Source organism: Cajanus cajan, chromosome 3 (assembly GCF_000230855.2).
Source record: "Cajanus cajan strain Asha chromosome 3, NIPB_CcT2T_4, whole genome shotgun sequence".
In the NCBI taxonomy this organism is placed as follows: domain Eukaryota; kingdom Viridiplantae; phylum Streptophyta; class Magnoliopsida; order Fabales; family Fabaceae; genus Cajanus; species Cajanus cajan.
In genome coordinates this window covers 81,540,251-81,562,347 of record NC_138519.1, presented here as the reverse complement: position 1 = coordinate 81,562,347, position 22,097 = coordinate 81,540,251, and the positions used below count along the sequence as shown (strand labels likewise).

The 22,097-nt window shown below is 28.9% G+C and overlaps 1 protein-coding gene and 1 long non-coding RNA gene across 4 annotated transcripts; one reads left to right on the top strand and one right to left on the bottom strand.

Moving 5' to 3' along the window:
* Window positions 1-740: 740 nt before the first annotated feature.
* Window positions 741-7,445, bottom strand: LOC145955935 (uncharacterized). Of its 2 annotated transcripts, none has more exons than XR_014432710.1 (4): window positions 6,989-7,444; window positions 6,447-6,577; window positions 5,167-5,254; window positions 741-1,423 (listed from the first exon to the last, which is right to left on the bottom strand). It is a non-coding gene; the product is annotated as an uncharacterized LOC145955935 (long non-coding RNA). The 2 variants fall into 2 exon arrangements; XR_014432711.1 differs by lacking the exon at window positions 741-1,423 and adding an exon at window positions 4,247-4,669 and having other exon boundaries at window positions 6,989-7,445.
* Window positions 7,446-16,962: 9,517 nt separating this feature from the next.
* LOC109816212 (E3 ubiquitin-protein ligase SIRP1) lies at window positions 16,963-19,473 on the top strand. 2 transcript variants are annotated; one of them, XM_083071483.1, is made up of 2 exons: window positions 16,963-17,120; window positions 17,985-19,473. In XM_083071483.1, the coding sequence occupies exon 2, from the start codon at window positions 18,011-18,013 to the stop codon at window positions 19,091-19,093; it is 1,083 nt and encodes a 360-aa protein (XP_082927609.1). In that variant the 5' UTR covers window positions 16,963-17,120; window positions 17,985-18,010; the 3' UTR covers window positions 19,094-19,473. The 2 variants fall into 2 exon arrangements, with proteins under 2 accessions (XP_082927609.1, XP_082927608.1); XM_083071482.1 differs by lacking the exon at window positions 16,963-17,120 and adding an exon at window positions 17,247-17,499.
* The last annotated feature ends 2,624 nt before the right edge of the window (window positions 19,474-22,097 follow it).

Sequence of the window (22,097 nt, the reverse complement as noted above, 5' to 3'; positions counted from 1 at the left end):
AATCTCTAAAATATTTTCTTAAACTCATTTAATTAATTAAAATATCATTTTAATGATTTTACAAAACATGGGGTGTTGTGAGTTTGATGGAGACGAAGCTTAATGCTTCGCTAGTATTGGAATTTGTTTTGATAACGGGATATCAGGACTAGAGGTTTATAATTTCTTAGTCATAGTTTTAATTAACTTTTCATATGATTTATGTTTTATGTCGAAAGTTGTGTAAACAAACCATTTGTGACTTATTTAAAATTTATATATTTATCTGGTTACCTTTTTATTTAAAGAATTGTAAACCTTTTTCCTATAAAATGACAACATAGTAGTATCTTGTAATATCTTTTGATTAATTAATTGCATTTTATTAAAAATAGTCATTTAATTACATTCAACATAAAAAAGTGCCACATAATCCAATTTTGTGTGATCTCGTGATAAAATTGTATAGATAATAATATTATAGCATCTCTAATGGTAGGTTCTTATCTGGTTCTTAAGTTTAAAGTCTCATTACTTATAAGAAACTTGCATTGGAGCATACTGACATGATAGGTCAAATTGCTAAAATTTAAGCATCATTGCTTATATAAGAGACGGTTGCTTAAGAATAAAAAATAATAATTTAATATTTCATTCTTTCACTAATGTCAACAACTATAATAATTAAATTTTTTAAAATTTATTAAAAATGAAATATGAGTGATTAAAAATTGGAGGTGCTTATAAGCAACTTTCATTGGAGTAAAAATTGTTAGGTTAAACGAAGCAATTCCCAGAAAAGTTTTGAATATGACAAATATAATACATGTTATTACTAATCTGGGTAGTAGTGTTTCAGATACGTATAAGAGCAGGGAAAGCCAAACCATGAAGCAGAGACAAGCAATACACAAATCCAACAAAACAATCCAAATAAAAGAAGAATCATGGCTCCAGTATCAGTCGATAATCGAATGAAAAAACCCAGAATGCAATGGACAAAGTCAAGTTGGCTTAAGCATTACATAAACATCAGACGAAGTCCAAAGGTCAACCTTGTTCTGATCAACAAAGAAATCATCAGTCGCTGGATAGTCGAAGACAAAGAAGTATCTCAGACAGAACAAAAATCTTTCATTCTCAAGAATGATCACACAAAATAACAAAGTCAAAGTCTCATCCTCAGACGAAGACACAATCTCCAGACGCTAAACGAAGCATGATGAGGAGTGTCTAGAGTCCACTAATTTCATCATGGAAAATCATGTATCATCTCCACTCGTAAAAGAAAAGCACACAAAGTTATCAAAGAAGTGAAAAGAAAGAAGAAATGCAAGAGAGCGAATTCACAAGTCAAACTTGTGTGCGACTGAACAAGTACACCTACTTTTCAGAAAAGGGCAACGCCTCCGCAGCTACAATGACAGAAAAAGGACAACCATACCTACGTCATGATTGAAGTCAGAAATGAAAGAGAACAAAATTACGCAAAAGGACTTCACGTAACACAAATTTAGCAAGCAAAACATTTAATGCAAAATCGAATGCATTAAATAAAGAAGATTTGTGAAGCCATGAACGTCAAACCCTGAACCCCGAACCCCAAACCCTAAACGCTAAACCATAAGGCCCTAAGGCCCTAAGGCCCCAAGACCGAAGCCCCAAGCCCCAAAAACCCTAAACCCCTAAAAACCATAACCCCTAACCCCTAACCCAAAACCCCAAACCCCAAATCCCAAACCACAAATATTACTCACATTCTAAATATGAAAAAATAAATAGCCAATATTTGTATGACCATTCTTATCTTTGCCATATGTTTCAGCATACCAACCCTCTTTGCCACGGAAGAATCAACAAGGCTCAAATAGCCAATATATGTATAATTACGAGATTAAATTTAAATTATTATCAAGTATTGTGGACAACAATGAGAGAGCAACAGGTAAACTTCATAAATAACAAATGTTGCATATTTGAAACAATTCAATTAAGTTGAGAATACAGAAATAAGTTCATTTTTGTTGTTATAAGTAGTACAGATATAGAAAAAAAGCTATGAGCAATAAATCCACAATATTACTCTATAATTTTGGTTCCTCCACCTGAAATGGTGTAGCAACACAACTTTACAGCTAATTGAAAGTTAAAAACACATACACCCTAAACCCTAAACCCTAGACCCTAAACCCTAAACCCTAAACCCTAGACCCTAGACCCTAGACCCTAAACCATAAACCCTAACTAAGAATTTGTTTAAGGAAAAAAATTGTAAGTTATACAACATAATTTCATCAACAAATGTTACTTTAAAAAAATGAATAATGATGAAAAGCAAGCCATTGATCATTTAGTAAAAAGAAAAAAAGATGAGATGGAACTTTATACATGGGGAATAAACATAGTTGAGAGAATATTACGTCAGAAAAATTTCTGCTAGTAGTATGAATATCTCTTTTCCAAGAGCAACCTGCGCCTATAAGCCTCAAGTAGCAACAACAAGCACAAAGACAAGAAAAAGTTATAACAACATCCCACTATCCTATTTTACTGATTTGTGCCAGCCACATTAGCAAAACACACATAAAGCTATAAAGTATGAAATAAAAAAACTAACATAACGCATAGGTTACAACATTTAAAAATGACACCATATAATAGATACACCCATGAGCCATAGCAGGTACGTGCAGACATAAATACCATTGCATGTTTCAAACTACATCCAGTAATAGAAAGAAGGCTAAAAACCTATTTTGGTCCCTTATAATAATTGTTTGTTTCAATTTAGTCCCACTTTTATTTTTGGTCTCAATTTGGTCCCTAATAAATTAATTGGTTGCAATGTGAGACTTCCGTCTAAATTATTTAAACGGAGTTAACTATTGGCCACGTGGATGCCACGTAGATGCATAGGTGAATGCCACGTGGATGCCAAATATCTTGAAAACACCTGGAACCAGAACGGCACGTTTTGAAACCAGAACGGGCCGTTCTGGTTTCAGAACAGCCCGTTCCAGAACTATAATAATTTTGAAAAATATTTTTTTATGGTAAAAATTTTTAAATTACTTATTTTTATAAAATAAAATTTTCTTATAAATAGAGTGATAACTTTTCCTTTTTCTCTTTCTGTCTGAAAAAAGAATTTAAGTGTCACTTAAGAATTTTTGCAACTTATTTAAAATTAGAGGAATAAAATAATAAAAATTAATAGGATAAACATAAAAAAATTATTAATTTGTTTTCTTTTAGTATCCTCTAAATTTTTACACTCATTTAAAACAAAAATATTTTATATGTTATTTTGAATTAATTTAACGAAGTATCATATAATTTTTACTTTTTTAAAAAAATTTATAAATTTGATCTATACATGAAAAGATTTTTAATTTAACAATTAAATTTTTAAAAATTTGATATAGAACATTAATTATTAAGTAAAATAAATCTATCAAGACTTAATCTTGAAGTAAGTAAATTTTTTCTTCATTAAAAATGAAGATAATTTTACCACAAAATAAAAAACAATTAAACAATAAAATAAATTATTAAAAAAATATATTAATGTATTTATTATATTAGATATAACAAGATAATTAAAATATAATTAATAATATATATTTTATAAAATAATTAATATTTTATATATATAAAAAAAAAGAATGAAAATTTTTTTAGTGGGGGCTATAATTAACTTAGATCCGTTCCTACATGTGGTTATGTAGTAAAATGTTAGTCTTGTGTATCATTTTCCTTTACTTTAGGTTCTACCTCTTCAAGAACAGGTTGTTGTTATTGGCGTACATCGTTAATGACTTCAAGAAAAAATACCATGTCATTTCATCCTTTACTGTATAGTGTCAATTTGGTAGTAAGTGGTTCACTCCAGTTTGACTAACAATGAAATAAAATCTGTTACCATTGTCTTTATTGATACACTGCATTGTCCTTAATGATACACTATATAGTCCAACTGTTTAGCAATTGAAGTTATCAATTTTTATTGACAATATTACCAAATCCAGTGTTTAAAATACTTTGTACCTTGCGTCTTTTTCCTTCCACGATTCACAATCGTGAATTACAATCATTAACCGTATGTGTTTAGCAGTCTGGAACCAGAACGGCTCGTTCTGGTTGCACTTTTAGTGTGTTAGTTTTGCACCTGGAACGGGCCGTTCCGGGTGCAAAATTAACACACCAAGAGTGCACCCAGAACGGCCCGTTCTGCTTTCAGAACGGGCCGTTCTGGTTCAAGGTGTTTTCAAAAAATTTGACATCCACATGGCATCCACCTATGCATCTAGGTGGCATCCACGTGCATGCCACGTGGCCAACAGTTAACTTCGTTTAAATAATTTGGACGGAAGTCCTACATTGCAACCAATTAATTTATTAGGGATCAAATTGAGACCAAAAATAAAAGTGGGACTAAATTGAAACAAACAATTATTATAAGGAACTAAAATAGGTTTTTAGCCCAGAAATAATTTTGACCATGAAACACTTGCCGTTATGCCTTAAATTAAACTGAATATTGAACAAAAATTATGTTACTTCAAGTGGACAACATCCATACTCTGCCACGAGACCAGTTCAAAAATAAAACAATTTCATTTATGACTTTGCTATTATTTCTTTGTGCTAGACAAATATCTTTTTAAGTCACGTGACTTCTGGCTCACACCTATAAAAAAATTTCCAATAATAATTATTATACAGCAAGTTACAAGTAAACAACAAACCATGATGTAAAACTAGACTCTTACTAGTAACCCATGCCCATTAAGCATTAAGCATGCTTAGACTTACAAATAAAACACCAGAATTCTTAAATAACATAGATCTGGCCCAAAATACTACCCCTAACCAGTAGCTACAAAAAATAATTAAATTTTTGGAAACTATAAAAGTAACCCTGCTACTTAAGATTTGATTTTGCTTCTAGATCGCATATAGTACAATGCTCATTCATTAATGTATTAAATTAGTACACAGATAAATCTAATGACACACTCTTATACTATATGTATATATGCATGTTAATTAACCACTATATTCTTCTTAATAAAATCATATATAAGTGACATCATGTACTTCATAGTAGAAACACAAAACAAGATAATCTCATTCAATATTCAAATGCAATACCAAATACACCATAAAATTCAAAACAAACCACACCTCAATTGAGACTTGCCCATTACCAAAATGCACCCGGGGTCTTGAAACAGGCAGATTGTAGCTTTCTTTCATCCACTCCAAGTTGAAACTGCAACACAAGTTCCCAATCTCAAAATCTTGATCAATACCCAGAAAAGGGAAATCAAAAAAGAATTGAAAAAGGCTCAGCTCTTCACTGTCGGAATGAACAGTGATGTTCATTTGGGAAATGTCACCAATCACTTTATATGAATCTGTGTGATGTTTTAAAGAAGTTTGAGAACACAAAGACAAATAATGACTAATTTAGGGAACTAATGCGTTAATTTTGAAATAATTTTGTATCGTAAGAATTTTGAATCTTGACCCTTAATTTTAACTAATGCGTTATGTTTTAACTAATTTAGGGAACTAGGATCACTACGGATGAGGATTCTCTGCAGTCAATGGTATTCTTAGAAAGCACAATATACATGGTACATATAATTTATGGAATCTATTTCTATTTGTGGCAATTTGGTTTCATGTTAATTTGCAGTTGCCAAGACTTGCTTATAGCTACAAAAAACACCACCGCAGCAACAACAGGGGTGACAATAGACCCAAATCAATATAAAGATGGTAATTTTTAAGTTATATAAACATTTAGGTGGCAGAGGCAATCCAGTTAGAAAAAATTCATAAGAGAATTTTTCTTCTTTTATGTGTACAAAAACAGAAAATCTATATCACTTCAGAGACAATGTACAGATTCATGAAACAAGTGACAAACAATTGTTTTCTAATCTTTGTTTTATAATCTACATCTATATGTAGTAAAATTTCCACACTTGGACTTAGTGTTCAGTGCAAGCCAAGGGTAGTTCAGGTACTGAAGTTTAAAATGCAGATTTTCTAATTGAACGCAAACATTACCGGAACATCGTATCTTTCATATTGCAAACAACAAGCCAATAAAATCCACATGGTGAAAAATAAAACATTACCTTATATTTCAATTACTTGAAATCCAAAACCAGGAGGGATTTCAGCTTGTTAATAACATAAAGCCTGCAATTTTCTTTCTTTGTAATATTGTTGTCTGATAGACCAAGTAACTACAGCTTTGAAAGGGATGCTAAAGGATCAATTTCTACCAAGTTTACAATTCTGTTGTTTGTGAGAACTAGTGTCTAGTTTTGGCAAAAAATCTACAATACAAATGCAACAATAATCTAGATAACCACATTGTGTAGCTTACAACTAGAAGGAAAGACATCAATAATGGAAAGAGGATGTGCATTTCAAAGTTCAAACCAGACCTCCAATGTTGAGATTAATTCTAGTAATCCTATTGTTACTAATGAGCTTTGTACCCAACCGGTTAAGATCATGGCATATTTTCCAATTTGACAATCTCATTGCCAGATAAATCCATGGTGTCAAATTGGACCTGCAAGAAATCCATTAAAAACAAACTCAAATTTATGAACACCAAGGTCAATAATTATTATGTTAGTAATCGAAGCATATACACCTGGAATCATAATAATATATCTTTTCACATCAAAAGAAGCCTTAATAATATAAGAGGAAACTAAAAGGAAGGCAAGATGAGATGGTGAGGCTCGCTACTGACTTAATCTGGAAACGCCATTTCTACAATGTTGATGTACAAAATTTGTCAATAGAAAACTAATCAAGGAAGAGAATGAGAATACAAAAAGACATCTTCATACCTCTGACAAGGACCAGATTTATCGTGTAAAAGAACAAGAACGTCAACAACAGAATCACTATCATTCTGAAAATCTTGATCAAAAACCATAAAAGGGAAATCAAAAAATAATTGAAAAAGGCCCACCTCTTCAATATCGGAAAGAACAATGATGTTCATTTGGGAAACATCATAGGCAGCCCTGAGTGTTCGGAGAAAACCGAACATGTCACCGTGCTTAAACAAGATCCCTATGTATCTATCAAAAGCATCTCGAACAATGGCAGAGGCAACACCATTTCTAGAGAGAGAAAGTGTAGGGTTGAGAAAATTGAACCTATCACCATGCTAGAACAAGATCCCTTTGTATTTATCAAAAGTATCACGAACAATGGTGTCGCAACCCGAAAATTTCCGATCTTGCGACTAATGGTTTAAACATCCTTTTAAAAGTCTCATCAATTAAGGAATGCCCGGACACCAGACTAATCCTTAATTAATGGTTTTGAAAATAGGTTCATGGAGTCGCCACCAATATTTTACTCAAAACATTGGAAAAAGAAAAGGTTTTTAAAAGTCCAATAATGGCCTTGATAACCAGAATTGGGTTCGGGGTCGGTTACGTGTAAGGAAGGTATTAAGCACCCCTACAACGCCCTTAATCGTTACCCTATGACGAAGTTAACATTATAAATAATAATAATATAAATATTAAATCCCCTTTTATTGATGACTATTTACATGCTTGAAATTTAAATTAAACAATTGACTCTAAAATATCTACATGATTAATTTTATTATAACAATGTAAAATAAAATAAGAGAAAGATAAAACAAGATATTGATGAGTAATACCTCGTAACAAACTTTATTGGATCTTCAACTATGGAGGTTTTAGGTGCTTTGTGGCAACCTTTCACACTACAATAAGCCTCACAAAACTCAAGAAGTACAATAGGAGAGAGAGAGAAAAAAGGGAGAAATTTCGAGCTCTATGGAGCTTTGGACGAAATTTTGGAGGTCCCTGAAAACTGTGCCCGAGATTTCAATTTATAGGCATCAGACGTGGGCCGGAACGGCCCGTTCTGGATTCGGAACGGCCCGTTCCGGATCTGAACGTTATGTTCTATTTTTGCACCCTGGAACGGCCCGTTCTGAAATTAGAACGGCCCGTTCCGGGGAATCAAAACGGCCCGTTCTGAGTTTAGAACGGCCCGTTCTGGGGTACAGATTTTAGGCCATTTTTTTGGTTTGGAACTGCCCGTTCTGGTCTAGAACGGCTCGTTCCAACCAACAATTTTTAGGCCTTCGAGAAGCCTCGGAACGACCCGTTCCGGACTTGGGAACGGCCCGTTCCGATTTTGGAACGGCCCGTTCCGGGCCACTAAAAAAGTTGATTTGGGCCTTTGGACCCTCTGATGTCCTATCTTGTTATTTGTATGCCCCCTGGACGAAATTGGGTGTCTACAAATGGTAGAGGCAACACCATTAACAGAGAGAGAAAGTCCAGGGTTAAGAAAATTGAACATGTCACCATGCTTAAACAAGATCCCTTTGTATCTATCAAAAGCATCTTGAATAATGAAAAAGGGGGCATGTGTATGAGAAAGTGGAAGAGTGGCTGTGTTGAGAGGCAAAACCCTACTCATCCATACGACGAGAGGACACTCTTGCACGGACACGTGCATACCAGAATGGCCCCTCCAATTCCTATCGGGCCATATAGGCTACAAGACGAAAATTCTCTTTTAAATCAGGATGCTGGCTAGTGCAAAACCTGCATATATCATGTACGGTGCATCAATTTTCCGTAACGGTTATGCGTGTGTTTGTTTCACGTTGAACGAAACTTCATGGTAAAGTGTAAAAAATCCTATATAACAAACACGCTTACTTATACTTTTCTGCTTTGAAAAGTGTAAAAGTCCACTTGAATATCTGCTTTGGAAAGTGTAAAAAATTCGTTGAATATTTAACGGTAAAACAAACACGCTGTAAATATCCTATATAACAAGTTAACGGTGGAGTCTGTCTCTAACCTGGTGCAATGGTTTGTTTATTGCAATATCACCGTTGGGTCTCAGGTTCGAGACATGACATGCATCATCCAAACCAAAACCATCAACAACACAGCAAACAAGTCAACGGTGGAGTTATTCTTTTAATGATACTTATTGTCCGGTTATTATTTTGTATTTAAAAAAATAATAGTTGAAATTTTATTATGTAAATTTAAGTATTGATCGTATCCGTTTTTTATATTAGTAGAGTTGACACACTTCGTACTTCTATTAAAAATAAAATTAAAATTAAAATTAAATAATAAAAATATATTGATCTAATTAGTGTTATAATTAATCTATCAGAGGGTATTCCTGTATATATTAGTATAGATTTGTATTAATTTAAATTATTTAAATATTATGTAAATATTAAATAAAAATATTTTTACATTATTTTTATAATTTTTGAATAATGGATGAGTTTATTAACACAAAAAACTGGTTCGGATATTTACCTTGAATACTCAAAAATATACATTTAAAATTCAATCCACAATATTATAAATAATTCAAATTATTTAAATATTGTTTAAATATTAAATAAAAAAAATTTTGCATTATTTTTATAATCTTTGAATAATGGATAAGTTTATTAACACAAAAAACTGGTTCGGATATTTACCTTGGATACTCAAAAATATACATTTAAAATTCAATCCACATTATTATAGACACGCATAGTATTTTTATTTTTCAAAATAACAAGAGATTACATGTTACACTAGTCATACTAATGTATACCTATTATAATGGGGATAACTTTTAGTAACTACCTTTTGGTCTCCACTTTTTAGTGAACCTTTATACCATTAAATGTAAACAAAAATTCTTATATCTTCTATAATTTTTAATATATTTTGTGTATAATTATTAGATTATATAATAAATATATATATATATATATATATATATATAAAAGATTGTAACAGAGAGAAAAATAATATCCACGGTTGTCCATGCTAATATTTCCATTATATTTTTTAACATTTTACATTTTATTTATGAGTATCTTTATGAATTGAATAATTCTTACTTTATCATGCATTTCATAATTGTTTGAAAAGATAAAATATTGAAAAATATTAAAATTATGAAACCTTTTTTCTCATTAAAAAAAAATAACAATCTTATAATAAATAAATAAATAAAAATGAGTTATTAAAAATCTAAACAATTTTGGACAATTATAATTGTAATTGTAAGAGTGATTTGAAGTAAATGTTGAGCTAAAATAAAGGGGTTAAATAGTTTTATACTTTAAAAGATAGTTCTTTATGAAAAATTGTTCTTTGGAAGATAAGCTTTTTGATATTTAAACTTAGAGTATTATTCTTAAAAAAAAGTTTTTCAGTAAACTTGTTTTTACAACAGATTATACAACAACATAATATAATATACAATAAGGTAAACTAAACAAGTAAAGAGGTAGAGTGTGAAGAAAATAAAGACACTAAAAGGAAAGGTTGAATAGTGTTAATCAAATGTTCACATTTTTTGATACATTGGAGTAGTAACTTAACTTAACTTATCTTAACTGCCGAGATTATGTTCTATTCGTGATCAACTTAATCAAGTTTCATTATATTTTACAAAAATACAAGTATTATTTCATAAATCACTTCTGACTTAACCTAAATATTCCTTAATTTGCCTATTCAAGTAACTAGCCAAACATTTTTTGAACACAAAACCTCTCAAAGCTTCAAATAACCAACTATTATTTTATAGTCAAACTTCTTCGAGCTCCAAACAATCAAGTATTTTTTTACAGTAAAGTCTCTTTAAACTCAAATCAATAACACTAAGTTAAAACTAAGTCAAATAACAATGTTGTTTCGTCTTTCTATCAAAATATCGTACAACCAAATAAGTACAAGGCTTATAGAAAAAATGAATATATTTTTACAATGTGCTCTCTTTATTGGTTCTCTCTCTTTCTTTTTTTCATAATCTTCAAGCTTCCTTATATAGGTATTTTTTATAGAACATGATCTCGTTGCAAATCTATAAGCGTCTCTCACAAGCTTTATTCATTTGTCTTTATTTTCATTCCTTGTAGAGATAAGTGTCCATTGGTGCTTGAAGAGACAAGTCGAACAATACTTAGGATTGAGTTAGAAGTATCTTGGTAAATAATACTTGTATCTTGAATAAGCTAAGGAAACTTGATCTGACTGGATCAATAACTAAATGTAGTATTTATGGTTGAGACGGACAAGTATAAAAATATTTTGGGTTCTTATTGTTCACCATTTCATATGCATTCCTTACTATAACGTATTTACCTTATTATTTACAAAAAAAAATATTTTGAATGACACTATTCAACCCCCTTCTAGTGTATCTCTTAATTTTAAGGATTAGGCCATCATTCTCCCTACTAAGTCTAGTTTGTGTAAAACCTTTGACATCAAACAATATGTTCAGATGGTGACCACGTGGCTAACAAAATTTTGGGCTAGGGTTTAGTGTTTGGGGGAAAATTCCAAAATTCCTTTTGGCGGAAGAATGGTGGTTGTGGGTGGAGATTTTAGACAAATTCTCCCTATTTTTTCAAAATGGACAAAACAATGAGTTGTTAATGCTACAGTAAATCTCTCTTATCTTTTGTTTTTTTGTGAAGTTCTAACATTAACAACAAAATATGAGATTGTTAAGTGATAATAAAGATTCTAAAGCCCATGAAAGACAACTTTTTTTAAGTGGATATTGAGAGTGGGGGTTGGAAATTTTGAAGGAAGTAATGATACTAAAATTAATGTTCACATTCCAAATGATTTGCTTCTTAAAAGTAAAAACGAATCCCTTTCATCTATTGTGAATCTCGCATATCCATGTTTTATAAACAACAAGAATGACCCAAAAAAATTTAAGATAAGACAATGTTAACACCAAAAAAATGACATTGTGCACATTATTGATGATTATTTGTTGTCATTAATATTTGGGGAAGAAAACTCTTATTTAAGTTTTGATTCTCTATATTTGTTTATGATGATGTGGTCACATAGGACGATGTTCACACTCCTTAATTTTTTGACACCATTTATGTTTTTGCATTGCCAAATCACATTCTTAAATTTAAAGTTGGAGTGCCAATAATTTTATCAAGGAACATCATTCAATCTTCTAGTTTACTGTACAAGGTGCTTTATTATGAAGATGGGAAAGTATGTTGTTGAAGGACAAGTAATATTTGGAAACAAATTTGTATTAAAAGTGTATATCCCTAGATCATCTTTTTAGATGCAAAAATTTATTTCAAAATTTAACGAAGACAAATTCTTTTGACCGTCTCTTTTGCAATGACAATTAACAAAGGCACTTTAAAACATTTAGGGTTTTATCTTCCTCAACTAGTTTTTTCCAAGGCAACTATAGGTTGCAATGTCAATAGTTATTTCGTGAAATGGTTTAAAATACTGACAACTTATGAACATAAAGAAACTAACATTACCTATAATGTTGTGTATAAGAATGAAGTAAAATTAGTGATGTTTGTTTGATTCATAAATTATATATATATATATATATATATATATATAGTGTATTTTGTAATTTAATTTTATATTTAACCTAATTATATGAATTTTGTATTGTCAAATCCTTTTACATGAATGTCATTGTTATATTCTTTAAAATTACAATACATGTTTTATTCTAATATCATGTTACACGGTCTGATTTTCTCTCTCATGAATATGTTGTTTACAATTACATAACTTGATGTTACATTTTTAAATGTAGATACATAATTCTAGTGACTATAAATGTTGTTTAAAGTTTAATGAATAACAATTATTGAACCAACTACAAAAAACAAGCTATGGCTATTAGTAAATTTTGAAAGTAATAATGAGGTAAGAATTTATATACTAACTGATACAATCTTTCTTAGATTTTATGTTATTTTTAATATTAAACTTAAAAACTCATGTGATGTGCAAAAACATTTGTTGTCATTTAAAGGATTTTTTTATTTATAATTATAACATATTTTATTAATAAATGTTGATACATAATTCATGCTACTATGGATATTGTTTAAAGTTTAACGAATAACAATTATTGAACCATCTACAAAAGTGAGTTGTGACTATTAGTTAATTATGAAAGTAATAATCAGTTAAGAATTTATATATTAACGATACCATCTTTCTCATATTTTATGTTAATTTTTTCAATACCAAACTTAAAAACTCATGTGATGTAAAAAAAAAAAAACATTTGTTGTCATTTAAAAGAATTTTTTTCATTTATAATTATAATATGCTTTATTGCTATATGTAGAATTGCACGATTATACTCACTCATGTTACCGAGATATATATTTCATTTACTATTAGTTGTATTACATTAATATTCATGTAAGTTAATTAGACATTGGATAATATAATTTAGCTTTTAGTTTCAATTAGTTTTAATTTTTTCTTACTATCATTTAAAGAGCCTTATTAGAAATTGTTTTAAAATTTATTATATTTAAGAATGTATTGATGAAATCTTAATATATTTTTACCTAAATGTTAATCCCAATGTCTTATTATATATATTAAAAAATAAAATAAAAATAATCAGTGTTAAATTTTTTTTAGCATAAAATGCACAAAAATCAATATTATTAGTAGTTTTGTAGAGGTAGAAAATACGATCATTTAATTCACACAATGTTATTCATACAAAGGTTACTAAAATCATTAACAAATTTAATTAATGTGATTCACAATTTTTTAGTTTAAAATTATATAATTACTAATAATTATATTTTTTTATTATATGTTATTATTTTTTTAAGTATATATTCCATGTTATTCTTTATTTAAATACTACTTATTTTTGAAATTCATTTTGATGCAATATTTTTGATTTGGTATAAATAATGCATTAATATGTTACGTTATACAGTTTTTTTTTCTTTCATCATATATTTAAAATTATAAAATATATATATATATATATAATCATATATTAACAATTTATCAAATTGAAAAATAAAATAGTTCATACATCGCATAGGCCACCCACTTAGTTTTATATAACGTAAAATAGCTTTTATTTATGTAAATATACTTTTTGGAGGTTATATAATGTAATCTTGCAAAATTAATAGAATAAATTTTTTTATAAATTTTTTGAAAGAAACTAGATTGATGTAATTCCGCTTTCTAAATCTTTTCTTTCTTGACATTCCTCAAGCTTCTTCAAAGTTTCTAATGGAGAATTCATCTTCAATGGTGAAAGACTCTCTTCAAGTGATGACACCTCAAATCTTACCACACTCTTAAGAAGAAGATAATAGAATTGGAAGTAAATCAAAAAGAGTTTTAAGTCTTTAAGAGAGAGAACTCCAGAGAGAAATCTCAACCTTCTTCCATCATTTTTGGTATCAGAGCCTTGGTGCTCTTGAGGTTATGTGTTCTTGTCTCTTTTATTTGTTTCAGTCATGTCTTAACTCCTTTCTTGTCTTTAGTTTATTTTGCATCTTTGAGTTTATATTTGTTATTAGTTCTAGCAAATTCTTAGAGTTAGGTTTCCTTGATGTTTCATTAAAAAGTTTGTCAAAATTTGTCTAAACTACTACTTGCTTCCTTAGGTTTCTTGAATCTCTTGTGTTGGTTGAAACTTGTGCCTATTTTTAAGCCTTTAAAACATAGAAAAATAGAGGTATTAAGTATTCAAAAGTGTAAGAAAAACAAAAGCAAAGTGTGTCTAAAAAAATTACCTAAAATTTGTGTGCTAAGTTGGGAGCACTTGTAACACACACACAATTGTATACCTCTTGTTTGTGCAAAATTGTTTGGCAACCTTTTCATTACTAAAATCGAGACTCATAGGTGTTGAAAAAGGCATTGAAACTCGTGTATTTAAAAGAAAAAGAAAGTGAAAAGAACAAACAAAAGAAAGACAAAAGAAAGAACAAAAGAAAAAGTCAAAAAAGTTGAAATCTAGGGAGGTAGATTTGATTCTATGTCCTAATTAGTAGGACTACCTCTTTGAGCTCACCTTGCCTCCTTAAATTAAAAGTTTTATTTGATTGCTATCTTTGCAATCACATTTTCTTATTTATCCATCTTATATCTTATTTCTCTAAAATCAAATAAAAACATTGAAAGTATTGTTGTATGACTTTTAAGAAAAACTTAGGTATTATTTAGAAGAGTTTATGAACAACTTATTTATAATTATCTTATTCTATAAGTATTTATGGAAAAAATTTATAAAATTTTTATGAGTAGTCCATTAGATGTTTTGAGTTTATTTTAATAAATTGTTCAGTATAACTTATTACTTAGTTTATACGATAACTTAATTAAAAATACCTTTACTCAAATCATGTCACTCACTAAAATAGCTTTATTTTTATTTTTATTAAAAATCAATTTTATATTCTCTTTTCATTATTCCCTTCAAGATTTCCATTACTCTTCCAAAAGTTTACATTCCTCTTTATATTTTTTCCCACCATTTTTTCTCTCCCCCTTCCCCAAATCTACATTTTCTTAGAATAAAAAGTCTTCATAAATTTCTTTTAGAAAATAGCACACTTTGAAATAATTTTGTTACTAATATTTATATAATAAATTTTTTTAATCATAATTTTATAGAATATATAAAACTGATTTTTAATTTTAGAGTTTATGATTCTTAATTTTCTTTATGATTATATATATAATTGATTTATCATATTTTATTATTTATTTTTATAAATAAAAATTTGGTGAATGTGACTAGCTTATTATTTTAATATATAATATTATTTTTAAGAATTATTAATTACTTTTAAGAAAATTATTTTATTTTCAATCAAGATTTAAATTATAATTTTTAATTTTTTAAAATGAAACAAAATCTTATAGATATTTAAATAATTTTTAACAAACAAAATAAAAAAATATTATAAAAATCATCTTATAGTTATTAATTATTAGTTTTAAAATATTATAAAAATCATGTCCGTAAACTTAAAAAAAAAAAATACATCAAAGCATTTTAAAATTACATAAATACTTAAAAACATATTGAAATGCAACAACTTATTAATTTATGCACTTATACCATAATATAGAAGAGCTTATTAAATGATAAAATCTCATTTATGCAGATATGCCTTCAATATCCTAACTTGATGCATCATCTTTACTTGCCATTTTTATCGCATATTTACCCTAAAAAGTTACACTTTCCCTCCTATATCACTCTTATTTTTTTAATAATAAAATTCTTCTACCTTTTTCTAGTACTCTTAGCCTTCTAAGAAGTTATTTAGAAGATTTAATCAGGTTTACAATTTTTGTTAAGGAGTTAACTAAAAAAATATTATAATGATAAAAAGACTAAAGTATATTATAGATATTAGTACTATAATGAACACATTTTTTTCTTATCTCTTTGTTTTGTGAACAACTTTTTTGCAACACTTACTTTTTCTTATTTTCACGATTTTTTTCAGAAATGAAAAAAAAAGGAGCTTTACCGTACAAGAAACAAATTATAGTAGTAGTAAGAAGAAAAATTTATGGAAGTTATATTACCTAGCTTTAGAAACAAAGCTCTAGTGACCAAATTATATGAACCCATCATTATTTCTATAATAAAGATCTTATAAATTATATTTAAGATAATTTTAATTAATTAATAGTACTAATTGTATAACAATTACTAGAGACGCTAAAAATTACAATAATATGAACAGTGTTGAGTACATTAGTACAATCGTTATAATTTTTATGAATAAAAAATAAATTTAGTGCATAAAATATATATTATTTAAAAAATAGTAAAATAGAAAAAATTTATTTACCAATAAAAACTTTGTTTTGAATTTAATTAGAATACGCAAACGTTATAAAGGTTTTTCATGTTGTTACTTAATTATAAATTTCTTATATTTATCGGTGGTAAGATTTTTTATTTTTTAATAACTACTTAAAAAATTTATATAAAACAATTTCTAATTGATTATCAGTTTAAAAATATTACATAAAAATTGAACTAATTTTTTCAAATCAAATATATTTTTTATTTTTATTTTAAGCAAAAAGTATTAGACAAACAAATGGTGAAATGAGGTAAGACGCAGTTGGGATTGGACGGTTTATGGTGAAGAGGAGGATTTTGTCGCACATGGCCAAATTGAACATTGCATCCTTTACTGCTGCACACAAAACCAAACCCGCATGAATGATGAAATTGAGAAGGGTTCTTCGTTGAATTTGGTAGGTTTTCACTCTCAAATCTCCAACTTTTACAATACAATTTCACGGGATAATAGTTGTTTCTGTTTAATAAATTTAAATTTAATTATTTTGGTTGCGTGTCAAATATGATCATGTGGCTTTGCAGTTTCTGCGATAATTTCCTTTCGTTGTACTATTCATCGTCAACAAATATCAATATATACGAGGGCGGTGACGTGTTGTCGTCGCTTCCAGATCCTTCTTTTAATTCTCTGAATTTTCTTATTTGCCTAACAATCTCTTTCGAGTCTCACCTACCACAACCTGAGTTATGCTTTAGCTGTTCATAAAACTCTCTCCAGAAAAATTATTGTTGTATCCGCTGCTGTGTATCTTCTTTCATTATTCTTTTGCCAAGGTGATGGTTTTCTCTCTGTTTTTTTATTTAATTTTATTTCTTTTCCATAGTTTTTCCTCTTAGTGATTGGTCCTGGGGATTTAGATTTGTTTAGGTTAGTGTTTGGGTCTTCCGACGTGTTTTTTACCCTGTGGTGTTTGGTGTCGTTGCATATCTATCTGGATATTAGAAGCATGCTTCATACTCTTTTTAACGGTGAACGAAAGGAAAAAATATTACCTTTTCAGCTTTCTCGTTTGTGGGTTTTGTTCAATTGTTCGTTGCCCTCGATTGCTTGAATAAGGAAAGAAAATACCAAGTGTTGATGTGGGTTTACAGTGCAGAAAAATAAATGTCCTTTTTTTCCCATCAGAAACGGCGAGATAGATCGTTTGTGGATGAATTCATTGTGCAACCTTGACAACTGCGATTCTCTAATTTTTTTAATATTTTTCTTTTTTTGTGTTTTGGGCTTTTGGTTTTAAACTGCTGGATTGATGTTTCAGGAGTCAAGGAATTTAAAGAGAACATTATGGAGGAATCAAATGCAGCAAGGTATTGGTGTCATATGTGCTCTCAAATGGTCAATCCTATCATGGATGTGGAAATCAAATGCCCCTTTTGCCAAAGTGGATTTGTTGAAGAAATGAGAAACGCCACCAGTCGCAGCGACATTCACAATATGCCAGAAGCTGATTTTGAATCTGATCGGGCTCTCTCCCTTTGGGCACCCATCTTGCTAGGCATGATGGGCAATCCACGTCATCCTCAAAGACTGAGGCAAATAGAGAATGATGATTTTGATAATGGTAATCGCGATGATGTTGATGGTGTAGCAGACCATGGTGGAGAAACTGCTTATGATCAAGAGCTTGAGTCCATCCTTCGCAGAAGGAGAAACTCAGCTACCATTCTACAATTGCTCCAAGGTATAAGAGCTGGACTGGCATCTGAATCATATGAGAATTCGGACAGCGATAACCATAACAGAGAAAGAGAGCGTGTAATCTTGATCAATCCTTTAAATCAGACTATTATTGTCCGAGGTTCCTATGAGTCAAACCGGGCTCAAAGTGATAATCATAGCCCCGTTGGGTCTCTGGGTGATTATTTCATAGGGCCTGGTTTGGATTTATTGTTGCAACATTTGGCTGAGAATGATCCAAATAGATATGGAACTCCACCTGCTCAGAAGGAGGTCATTGAAGCATTACCTACTGTGACAATCAATGATAATTTGCAGTGTTCTGTGTGTCTGGATGCTTTTGAAGTTGGTTCTGAAGCTAAAGAGATGCCTTGCAAACATAGGTTTCATAGTGGGTGTATCCTGCCCTGGCTGGAGCTTCATAGTTCTTGTCCGGTATGCAGGCTTCAGTTGCCAGTCGATGAATCTAAGCAAGACCCTGACGTGTCAAGGAATAGCAGAAACCGAAGGGAGGATGGGAATATTGAGCATGACAATGCTGAAGAAAGAGATGGTGAAGGAAGAAATGCAAGTGGGGGTAGAAGATTCTCGTTTCCGTGGCCTTTCAATGGATTATTTTCTTCTTCGAACTCTTCATCCTCTTACAGTTCCAATGCAAACGGAAATGATACCCAATCAGATGAAAATTGAGCATTCTTGCTTGTCTGTTGTGCTATTCATATGCTGCCTTGCTTTATGTACAGTTTTCGACCAATCGGAGGATCCAATGTTGAGAGAACAAGTTCTGATTTTTCACGTGGCTTTGCTTTTGCAAATTTTTGTGCTTCCTAGAATTCTAGTTGTTGCTATAGTTCCTTCTACTTTTACCACTCAACTTGGTTCTCGTGGTGGTTTTATTTCTCCATTGCATTAACTTGTACCATATGTACATATACGTTTAAGCATGGGTTTGATACTTAGATAGACTCGTAATATTCAATTTTGTAGTCAATAGCTCATGGATAGTATTGGTTGTAAAGCTTGTTGCACGGTTGAATTTAGCAATTGATCAAATCAAACTTGTGGATGAATGATGATGCTTACAATGGTTGAACTAAAACCTGCACGTGTTTCTGTCTTCTTGCATCTGGCACAGATTGTCTGTTTTCGACAAGGTCTGTGATCCATAAGTATAGAAGCTAATGGGTAGTAGTGACCGGGAGACCAAGGTTTCGAGGGTCTTATTTGAATTTAATTTTTATATTTTGATATCATAATACTTAACAGTTAAAATTAGAGGAAAAATTATTAAGTAAGGTGTGAGATTCATTGTTTTTTGTATTTTTTTTTAATAAATTTTAATTAATTAAAGATAAAAGTACCGTGTCAGAAAGTGTATTTCTAACACTTTTTTAAGTCTAAATATGTTTAGTTTTATAAAGAATAATTTCATTTTCATGATTTTTTAAAAAAATCTTTAAGATGTTATTTGGATATAAAGATATTTTTTTTAAAAAAATATTTTAAAACTCATTTTTTCTTTTAAGAATAAGATGTTATTAATACTTGAAGTTTGTATTACAATTTAATTTTGTGTATAAAGTTGAGAAAAATGTTGTATAAGTTTATCTAACATAATATAGTTCCTCTTTGAAATATAAAACATTTCTCTATAGAAAAACAAATAATTTTTTATTAAAAATTAAGTTTTTACCATATTCTTTTTTTCAAATAATCTTATCGTAATCTAAATAATAAAAAAATTACAGAGAGAAAAATCATGAAAGTAAAGACTAATAAAATCAATGACTAATTTAAAAGAAGGGGTGAATTGATTAGGAAAAAAATGTTAGGAACACATATTTTTTTTAACACTTTTTCTAATTGATTTGAAATTTATTGAAAAATACAAAAGTTGATGAGTCTTACATCTTATTTAATTATTATCTCTTCTGATTTTTTTAAATAAATTTTTATTAATAAAAAATAGTGTATCAAGAAAAATGTTTGTTAGAACTCTTAAACATATTTTTAAAATAAGAAATATGATAAATACATATCTTCCGATAAATAAGTTAAGTCTTTTTATGATAAATACAAAAATACATCAAAAGGTGTTAGCTTGTAAAAATAAAATCATGACACATATTGCAATAATATAAAGCTTATAAACATAAGTTGATTAATTATGCCATTATCTTTTGCAAACATAGAGCCATTTCGTGATTCAAAATAACTATTTGTAACAAATATGGTAAATATGTAGACTTCCTACAATGTTGCCATCTAGTGTAACATTTGTTATCACCCATCCCTTTTATTTTGTACCTTCTTTGAATAAACAAATGATGATATATTCTAAATGTCCTGATATGACATCTAATTTGTTAATGTACCCTCCAAAAAGATGTCTTATTCTATTAATGACCAAAGCTGCGATTGTAGTGTTGGAGCTGCCAAGATTAAGGTAAAAGCCATCAAAACATTTCATATTGAGAAAGTTTAAGCAAAATTCTTCCTTCACACACACATCTCTTGAAAGAGTAATATATATATATATATAGTGAAAGCTAGAAAGATAAGAGAAGCTAATGTTGACCATATAAATATACCTGAATAATCAAAATTAATACCAAGTATTTACATGAAATTAAATGGTTAAGATATATTTCTAATCTCTATAATTTATACCAATTTTTACTTTACTCTCTATATTTTAAAAGTTTAGTTTTAATTCCAATTATTTTTTCTTTTGCCCACTACATTATTTCTAATTGTTCTAGATCTCATTCCGTAGGACTTTGCCCACATAAAATAAAGAAAAAAAAGTAAATACATTAATATAATATCATGGATTCTTTTGAATGTACAACTTAATTAATATCTTATTTAATAAATTCTTATATTTTAAAAACTTTTTTTATAAGTATTTAAAATTTAATGAATTATTACATTTGAATATACATGTTTGTAAGTACTTATATAATTTTAAAATGCTTAAATCTATTATTATTTAAGGACTTATAAGTTGTTATCTTATTTTAAAAATTAAAAAAAAAAAAAGAATTAAATCATGACCAAAAAGAAAATGAATTTTTTTATAAAGTAATTAAATAATTTTAAAAAATTATATATCATAATCATAATAATATTAAAAAAAAAACTTTAAAAAGAAAATTTTGAAAATATGCTTTTACATGAAATTTCCAAGCCTAGTATTAAAGGTTCATATCAGTATAAAAAAAAAATAAACAGTATAAAAAAATTAGGTTCATATCACTAAGATTTATGTAAAGCTTTACCCATTAATCCAAATGTTGACTGAAATATGTCGTCCTTTTCTATCAAATAATATATATGTAAAATGTTTTTAAAAATTTAACTTTTTTTAACTTTATATCTAATTCAGTTTTTTATTTATCATAATTATTTATAATTAAATTTTAATATTTTTATAATAAATTATCAATAAATAAAGGTTATCTAATACTACAATATAGATTATTTATTATAAATCTAAAATATAATTTATATATTTACAAATATTTACTTAATCAAACTTTAAATATAATTTAAATATTTAAATATAGTATTTATATACATCATTTTAAAATTTTAATTATTTATAATAAACATGATGTACACACTAAAATATTAATTATAAAAAAAAAATTAGAAAAGATGCTAAAAAACCGCGACTTCGAGAATACAGATG

Bases quoted from the DNA above. Each gene is read 5' to 3' on its own strand.
- LOC109816212 (XM_083071483.1), top strand. From the start codon at position 18,011: ATGGAGGAATCAAATGCAGCAAGGTATTGGTGTCATATGTGCTCTCAA.